The sequence below is a fragment of the Triticum dicoccoides genome, chromosome 6A, assembly GCF_002162155.2.
Source record: "Triticum dicoccoides isolate Atlit2015 ecotype Zavitan chromosome 6A, WEW_v2.0, whole genome shotgun sequence".
Classification (NCBI taxonomy): domain Eukaryota; kingdom Viridiplantae; phylum Streptophyta; class Magnoliopsida; order Poales; family Poaceae; genus Triticum; species Triticum dicoccoides.
The window spans coordinates 616,661,649-616,671,021 of record NC_041390.1 but is presented as its reverse complement, the minus strand read 5'-3'; the positions used below and the strand labels follow the sequence as shown (position 1 = coordinate 616,671,021).

Below are 9,373 nucleotides of genomic sequence, written 5' to 3'. Positions count from 1 at the left end.
TGCAGCCGTGGCCTGGCGCGCCTCCTCCTCGGCCTCGCGCTACTCCTCCTCGAGGTCGCACGCGAGCATCTCGAGGTACTCGCCGTCGCGGCGCTCCTCGGCCACCCTGATCTTGCGCCAGTGCTCGAGGTACGCCTGCTCCTGCGCCGGCGTCGCTCCCATCCAGACTAGCGGTGCGCGTACCCACTCGCGCACTACTCCCGGCCAGGAGTAGCGCTCGATGGGGGACGGCTCCTGCTCTGGCTCCGGCTTGATGGGGGACGGCGGGGCCACCGGTGACACCACGCCGTCGCCCGCCGCGGAGAGGGCAAGGGCCTGCGCCATTGCCGCCTCGTATCGAGCCTCCTCGTCCGCCTCCGCCGCCTCCGCCCTGCGCCGCTCGTCCTCCTCGCTCTCCCAATATACGGCCGCAAGGGCCGCCTGGTAGGCGTCCTCCGCCGTCTAGTCCTCCTCGCGGACGACGAGCGCCGGTGGCGGCGACCTCCGGTCGACCTCGCGCACGCCCCGTCGCCTCGCCTCCTCGTGCTCGAAGGTGAACCAGCTCGCCCAGTTGGGCGAGTTGGTTGTGTAGGCGGGGTCGCGGCCCTTGCCCTCACGGCGACGGGCGATCGCGTGGTGCCGCCGGTGGCCTGGCCGTCCCCCATCAAGCCGGAGCTGCAGCCGGAGCCAGAGCCCGAGCCGATCGCGCGCTTCTCCTGGAGGGGAGTGGTGCGCGAGTGGGTGTCCGCGCCACCGGTTTGGCTGGGGGCGACGCCGGTGCAGGAGCAGGCGTACCTCGAGATGTGGCGCCAGCGCCGTCGTGGCGAGTACGAGGAGATGCTCGATCGCTATCTCGAGGAGGAGGCGCGCTAGGCCGTGGCTGCACAGGCGGCCGCACACCCCCCCGCCCCGGCACTGCCTGCGCCGACACAGCCTGCGCCGGCACAGCCCGACATGACGACACTCTGGAACACGACGTTCGCCTGGGCCGGGCCGGCGCCGACGCTCATCGACCTCACGGACCCCGAGGACGACAACGACGGCGCGTAGGGCAGCGCGCCGCCTCGTAGTTTAGGCTATTTTTATTTTTTTCTAAATGCAAGTGTGGACGCGTGGACTCTCGCCGGCCTTCGTGGCCGGCTTTAATGTTTAATTAATGTTGTTTCTCTTTTTTTAATATGCATGCGTTTATTTTTTTGGCGCCGTTAAAATGAGTCTCAGGCCAGTGTTGGGCGCACGCGCCGACCAAAATGTGGAAACGGGCATCCGTGTCCGTCTGGCCGACCCAATAAGACAAAAAGCGGATGAAATCGCCGTCCGTTTAAGTCAATCCGTTGGAGTTGCTCTTATGCCACGAATAGAACTTATTAATTTATTTTAGTCGGAGTACATGCCGATCGTTCATGCATGCGGTGGCTGGAGGGATAAGCCGCAGTTCTTGTAGCAGATGCATTCCCAGGTGTTATGGCAATGGCCGTTGTCGAAGCCCTCGTCCCGGCAGGGCCCGTTGCAGGTGCCTGCTATGATGCAAGTGTCGTTGGTCCACCTCCCGCTCTTCCGCTTTTCGCAGCCATGCGCCCCCATTTTTCCTGCATCCATTCACAGACAATACGAATTAACCATCAACTTAACTAATTTGGATCAGTCTGATCGGAAGATGTGTGGGATGATGCTCTTCCTACCAGATGACAGCACGAGCAGCATCAACATCGCCAGGCATATGAAAGCCTTGCCGGTTCCCAGTGGTCCTTCAGCAACCTTCTTCATGTATGATGCCATATCGAAGAGGTAATGTGTGTTGTTTTTTCTAAATGAAACCGATGGTTGTGTGAGTATTTATAGCAAAAGTATGTCAATGTTGACACGATTATTTGGTAAGATATTAATGCGTGCTATCAATGCATATCCTAATGTCTAGCTAATTTTAGTTCCACTTCTAAACATGGCTGGTGCCTTATCCTAACGCCTAGTTTTAGACATGATTGATTGATTATGTCCTTTTTGAAAGGAAAAATGGAGTACGAGTACAATAATAAAGGGGAATAATTATTGTTTTCATAGTGAAGCAATATACAAGAAGCTCTAAATCTATACCTATTATTAAAAAGAGAAGCGTTTCTTACCACTGTAATTTCATCCGTCCACCTCCCTCCCATAATTTTCGTCTGGCTCAGAATCTCTATTCCTAAAGGAGCAGTTGGTAGTCTCGCTTCACTCCCATCAACCCCTCGGTAACCCCTGTATTACGCCCATGAGCATCTTACAGACGACCATTCGCTCAAGGACAACCAATTTGGGAGGGCCTATTTGATGCATGCATGAACTCAATCTAATCTGCACTTTTTCAAAACAACTTCATCCATTAACTCGTTCAAATTAAATCATCAAAAAATCTCTACACCTTAAGGGGGAGTTGGTAGTCTTGCCTCACTCTCAGCAACCCCTCGGCAAACCCTATATTACGCCCACGAGCGTCTTATAGACGACCATTCCCTCAAGCGCAATCAATTTGCGCGGGCCCATTTGATGCGTGCATTAACTCAACCAAATCTACACTTTTCCAAAAGAATTTCATCCATTAACTCGTTCAACTCAAATCTTAAGATTATCTCTACTTCTAAAGGGGGAGTTGGTAGTCTCGCCTCACTCCCACCAACCCCTCGGCAAACGCTGTATTATGATTGCTAAAAAACCCTATATTATGCCCACGAGCGTCTTACAGACGACCATTCGGTCAAGTGCAACAAATTTGGGCTGGCCCATTTGATGCGTTCATGAACTCAATCAAATTCGCACTTTCCCAAAACAATTTCATCCGTTAACTCGTTCAAATCAAATCTAAAGAAAATCTCTACTCCTAAAGGGGGAGTTGGTAATTTCGCCTCACACCCACCAACCCCTCGGCAAATCCTATATTACGCCCATGAGCGTCTTACAAACAACCATTCGCTCAAGCACAACCAATTTGTGCGGGCCCATTTGATGCATGCATTAACTTAATCAAATCTTCACTTTTCGAAAACAACTTCTTCATCCATTAACTCATTCAAATCAAATCTTAAGCAAATTTCTACTCCTAAGTGGGAGTTGGTAATCTCGACTCATGATACGTCTCCGTCGTATCTACTTTTCCAAATACTTTTGCCCTTATTTTGGACTCTAACTTGTATGATTTGAATGGAACTAACCCGGATTGACGTTGTTTTCAGCAGAATTGCCATGGTGTTGTTTTATGTGCAAAAAGTAAATATTCTCGGAATGACCTGAAACTCCACGGAACATCTTAGAAAAAATAATAAAAAATCCTCGACAAAGATGAAGACCAGGGGGCCCACACCCTATCCACGAGGGTGGGGGGCGCCCCCCCTCTAGGGCGCGCCCCCTACCTCGTGGGCCCCCTGGATGCCCTCCGACGCCAACTCCAACTCTATATATTTGCTTTCGGAGAAAAAATCAGAGAAAAGAAATCATCGCGTTTTACGATACAGAGCCGTCGCCAAGCCCTAAAACCTCTCGGGAAGGCCGATCTGAAGTCCGTTCGGGGCTCCGGAGAGGGGGATTCGTCGCCGTCGTCATCATCAACCATCCTCCATCACCAATTTCATGATGCTCACCGCCGTGCGTGAGTAATTCCATCGTAGGCTTGCTGGACGGTGATGGGTTGGATGAGATTTATCATGTAATCGAGTTAGTTTTGTTAGGGTTTGATCCATAGTATCCACTATATTCTGAGATTGATGTTGCTATGACTTTGCTATGCTTAATGCTTGTCACTAGGGCCCGAGTGCCATGATTTCAGATCTGAACCTATTATGTTTTCATGAATATATGTGAGTTCTTGAATCTTGATCCTATCTTGCAAGTCTATAGTCACCTACTATGTTATGATCCAGCAACCCCGAAGTGACAATAATCGGGACCACTCCCGGTGATGACCATAGTTTGAGGAGTTCATGTATTCACTATGTGCTAATGCTTTGTTCCGGTTCTCTATTAAAAGGAGGCCTTAATATCCCTTAGTTTCCGATAGGACCCCGCTGCCACGGGAGGGTAGGACAAAAGATGTCATACAACTTTTTTTCCATAAGCACGTATGACTATATACGGAATACATGCCTACATTACATTGATGAATTGGAGCTAGTTCTGTGTCACCCTATGTTATGACTGTTACATGATAACCACATCCGGCATAATTATCCATCACTGATCCGGTGCCTACGAGTTTTCCATATACTGGTTCTCGCTTATTTACTTTCCCGCTGCTACTGTTATAATCACTACAAAATACCAAAAACATTATTTTTGCTGTCTTTACTTTTGTTGCCGCTACCACCACTATCATATTACTTTGCTACTAAACACTTTGCTGCAGATACTAAGTTTTCAGGTGTGGTTGAATTGACAACTCAGCTGCTAATACTTGAGAATATTCTTTGGCTCCTCTTCTGTCGAATCAATAAATTTGGGTTGAATACTCTACCCTCGAAAGCTGTTGCGATCTCCTATACTTGTGGGTTATCAAGAACCTTTTTCTGGCGCCGTTGCCGGGGAGCATAGCTCTTATCTTTGAGTCACTTGGGATTTATATCTGCTGGACACTGTGAAGAACTTGAGAGATGTGGAGCTAATTTTTTTTAGCAAGGGTGGGACTATTTTCTAATGAAAAGGCTGATTAGGAGCCCACTTGGGACTTGGCGGAACCCTAACAGAGCACTCATATAGCTTTTTTTTTCAGCCAGACTAATTTCCTGCGCAAAAAAAGGAGCAACTTAGCAGGCTGGCCCACCTAACCCCTAAAGCCCATTCGCCCCCACTACTCTAACCCTAGTCGATCCCCTCAGCCTCCCGATCCCCATCTTCTCCTAACGCCATCACATGCATAGGCGCACTTTTTCTCAACAAAAAAAAACACACAGACGCATAGAGGCAGTGACCAGCGCCGCTCGATCCCGCTCGCCGCCCCTGTTCGCCACTCCAACCTCCACTCTCATCCGCCGGCTTCCATCCACCGCTGCCGCCATACTGCAAGCTCCATCTGCTGCTGCCGCCGTTCTGCAAGCTCCAGCCGCCGCCGCCGATCCAGCGCCCCCGCCGTTCTGATCGAGCAGCCGCGCCGCCCCCAACCACTCGAGCCGTCGCGTTGACCCTATCCACCTTGTTGTGTGACAGAAGCCATCTCCGCCGCCGGCAAGGGCGCCGCCCCTCACGCGAGCATATGCCCCGGTGAGGCGTCCACCATTCTCCCGTGCGAGGCACGGCGGCCGCCGGCGCATGACAAAATGGGCTCCATGGATAAGAGAGGAAGACATTTTTTTCTGGATAGTGCAGGTTTTTTTGTAAAAACAAAACATTTTCTCAGATCGACTATAAAAGGGACTGCAGTTCAATTACCGAAAACCACAAGGGCTTTTCTGTAAAAAGTGCACGACGGTGAGTGGACAAAAGCAATAGCTGCTTTATTATTAGATAAAGATAAACATAGATATAGATAGATTAGGTGTAGATATAGATTTAGATAGAGATATGATTGGTGCTACAGTGTCACTTATAGACACTTTTTGTTCTAGGTGATGAGAGGATGCATGGGACTGATATGTTTCTTAGGCTGGTTCTGGCCGATTAATTTGAGAACTTGTCGACCCAACCAAATTCATGAATCAAATTCAAAATTGATTAGCGAGAGAGCTCCTTTTGAAATCGTTGATCCAGTCAAAATCGTAAAACCAAATTTAAATATAACACCTCGATTGAATGGGGGCTCTAAAATTAAGGAGCATAGTGTATTACTCCCTCCATCCAATATAAGACATTTTCGTAAACTTGAACGTCTTATATTGTACGACAGGGGAGTAGATATTTATACCATGAATAGAACTTATTAGTTTGTTTTAGTGGGAGTGCATGCCAACCGAACTTGAACATCTTATATTGTGGGGCAGAGGGAATAGATGTTTATGCCATGAATAGAACTTGTTAATTTATTGTAGTCGGAGTACATGCCGATCGTTCATGCATGTGGTGGCTAGAGGGATAAGCCGGTGCAGTTCTTGTAGCAGATGCATGTCCAGAGGTTCTTGCAATGGCCACTGTCGAAGCCCTCGTCTCTGCAGGGTGCGTTGCAGGTGCCTGGTATGAAGCAAGTGTCGTTGAGCCACTTCCCGCTCTTCCGCTTTATGCAGCCATACGACTCCATTTTTTCTGCATCCATCCACAGACAATACAAATTAACCATCAACTTAACTAATTTGGATCAGTCCGATCGGGAGATGTGTGGGATAATGATGCTCTTCCTACCAGATGACAGCACGAGCAGCATCAACAGCGACAGGCATATGAAAGCCTTGCCAGTTCCCAGTGGTCCTTCAGCAACCTTCTTCATGTACGATGCCATATCCAAAAGGTATCGTGTGTTGTTTTTTCTAAATGAAACTGATGGTTGTGTGAGTATTTATAGCAAAAGTATGTCAATGTTGACACGATTATTTCGTGAGATATTAATGTGTGCTATCAATACTTATCATAATGTTAGTTTTAATCTAGTATCCAAATCAAATCAAAATATATCTAAAGGCCGCCACCGCCACCCCCTCCTCCTCACCCTTCCCTCCCCTCATCACAAGATAAGAGAAGAGGAGAGAAGAGAAGAGGGACATCGGGTGAGCGAGCAGGTCAGGCAGCGGCCCAGATTTGCCGCGGCAGCCCAGGGCCTCGACGGAGGCCGGGACAGGACCTCCGACGATGCGGACATGCCCGAGGACGGGAATCCTGCTTCCCCGTCGACTTCTACTCTGCTCATCCGTGCGGTCGTCAGGGGCAACCCACACCATGGAGCTTCCTCCGTCTGCTCCGGCAATAGGTACTCTCTTTCTCTTGCCCACCTTCGATTTGCTCCCCTCCCCTCCCCTTCCTTCCCTTCATTTGGTTCCCTTCCTCACGCACGCAAGTCATGGCACCACCAGCGCCGAACCCTAGCCATCATTGTTTGGCTGGGAGAAGCAGCTCCTCGCCGGCTTCCCCTGCCTGCGCTTTCATGTAAGCCCCTCTGTTGTGCTCTCTCATGTGCCCACGACACCTTCTTGGTCGGCGGAGATTAGTTCCTAATTTTGATTTGGACACAGTAGACACATGATGAGGGTTAGGCGTGTGTAATGGGGATTGGGATGCAGATTTCATATATGCAAATGTAATCACTACAAAATTTGCTCTATTTTGCGACGTTTCACTTGTATCATGCATAATCCTTTTTCCTCGCGGAAAATACCCCGTGGCGTTTTCTGGCCGTCTGGCCTAGGGTGCCTTAGGCGTGACGCGGGGGCGTGGGGGCTCCTCCTAGCGGCGGAGTGGTTCCCGCGGGCCTCGGGTCCCTTAGGTGTGGTGGTGCAGCCGTTGGCTGCGGGATGGCTCGGTGGTGCGGGAGCTCAGCCGGCGGCCCCCGCTAGGCCCAGATCTAGGCCCTCTGGGCCCCATCTGGGTTTGGGCGGGCCGAGGCTCTCTGCACGACGGCGAGGCTCCTTGGAGGTGGAGGTGGGGCGTCGACGGTGGCGTTGGAAGCCAGCGTGCTGCAACGTGGCGGGGGGACTTTGTGGGCCCATCTGGGCCAATGGTGGCCTGGTCGGGCCGGTGGTGCCCTGGTTTGTCCCAGTTGTCGCGTCCGGTCCCCTCCCGCTCGGTTGCGTTGCTGGTGCCCTCGGGTCTGCTGTCCCCCTCTTCCTTCCTCTTGGCATCGTGTCGATAGCCTCATTTTGGCGACGAAGTGGGTTCCAAGACCGTGGTGGCGCATGTTGGTGGGCGGCTGGTTTGGCAGAGCACTCGAGTTGTCCAGGGTGGCGGGGATTTTTGGGGTCAGGAGAAATCCCTGTTGGCTCGTCCTGCACCGATTTGGTGACGTCTATGGGTGCCACCGTTCCTTCCTGAAGGGCTTCGGATGTACCCCCTCCCGACTACCCTTCACGTACCGGGGGAAACCCTAGGACTTGTCCGGGCAGCAGCAGTGTCGTCATCGCTTTCCTTCTTGAAGGTGTTGCTCGGTATGCGGCACTTCGGTCTGCTTGGAGCGTGGTGGAACATCTACGTAGGGCGCAATGGTTGCCGGTCTTCTTTGTTTCGTCAAGTTGCCGATGTCGGCATTTGTTTCTCTTTCTTTCACTTGTTTTAATTTTTAGGCTTGGTTGTGTTGCGGCCCAGCATGCTTATTGTATCATGTGGTTGCTTTATAATGTAAAGCAGTGGGAACCCTTTATCGTCATTGCTTGTATGGACATGGTTCATGCATTATCTATAAGAGGGGGCGAAAACCTATTTGGTACTAGATCATACCGGACGCGTTGCTGCGGGTTTTTGTTGTCGCAAAGATGATAACAATTGAAATCAATTATATGATAAATTTTATTGCAAGCAATGAATGTTGTATTTGTTTTATAGCACACAACACCAGCATGATGATTTAAACAACGGAAAAAAGAAATAGATACCAGAAAGCCCAAGAGCTGGAACAATACCTGGGTTCCTCCATGGTCGGCTTCTGAATATAGTCAAATGGCCATATAAAATAATTAATATAAAAAAAATCTAAATCACTCAATATTGAAACACTTGGTAAAACGAATAACTTAGAATAGTGGCGATCCATTGCAATGTGATGTAGTTTATTGTTGTGCAAGATAAACAAAATTTAGAAACTCTTAGGGGTGTTAAATTCTTAATCACATCATATACATCACCGTTTTGGCTATCCTTTCAGTTAATTAGTACCAAAAGTCACCACTATACACGATCACTGGACATTGGTGTAACCACATCCATGTGAAGCCACGTATATATCCTGGCATACATATAGTCAAATCAATCGAACTACGAAACATTCCTCCTGGATTCATCTGACCTACCTAGCTGAGGAGAAGGCATTTGGGCTCAAATAAAATTGGCAACACGCGGGACTTGAAAGTTTAAGGACCCAACAGAAATAATCGATTGAAATGAGGAGCTCACCAGTGTGCTCTTGCTTGGTGGCGATGTGGAAGGCATCCGGGTCGAGGCGCCAGCAGAGAGTGGTGACCAGGAGAAGGATGTCGACAACCCCAAGCGCGTTGGACCTCCACTGTGACCTACAACTCGGACGTCCGTCTGCACGATATCAACCACGTGTTGCAGCAGGAAGCCTCGGCGTTGGCCAGGATGGGACGGCATCCCTGGGTCAGACGGTGGCGAGCAACCTAGTGGGGCTGGATGCCTCAGTGTCAACAATGATGCATTGGAGACAGTGTCGGTGCCCCCGGATCAGACCACGGAGAAGAGCACCCGGTGGGATAGCGGCATGATATCCAATGGAGACCTGGGATGCGAGCAAGCAGCTGCCGAATCCATCTGCACCATTGTTGACCAACCAACATGG

General features: G+C 50.2%; 2 protein-coding genes across 2 annotated transcripts; both read right to left on the bottom strand.

Annotated features, from left to right (window-relative positions):
• Positions 1–1,325: 1,325 nt before the first annotated feature.
• LOC119314667 (defensin J1-2-like) lies at positions 1,326–1,773 on the bottom strand. Its single transcript, XM_037589371.1, has 2 exons — positions 1,662–1,773; positions 1,326–1,568 (listed from the first exon to the last, which is right to left on the bottom strand). Exons 1-2 carry the CDS (start codon positions 1,756–1,758, stop codon positions 1,381–1,383), a joined length of 285 nt encoding a protein of 94 aa, XP_037445268.1. The 5' UTR covers positions 1,759–1,773; the 3' UTR covers positions 1,326–1,380.
• Positions 1,774–5,896: 4,123 nt separating this feature from the next.
• Positions 5,897–6,382, bottom strand: LOC119316676 (defensin J1-2-like). Its single transcript, XM_037591037.1, has 2 exons — positions 6,277–6,382; positions 5,897–6,180 (listed from the first exon to the last, which is right to left on the bottom strand). Exons 1-2 carry the CDS (start codon positions 6,371–6,373, stop codon positions 6,005–6,007), a joined length of 273 nt encoding a protein of 90 aa, XP_037446934.1. The 5' UTR covers positions 6,374–6,382; the 3' UTR covers positions 5,897–6,004.
• Between the last annotated feature and the right edge of the window lie 2,991 nt (positions 6,383–9,373).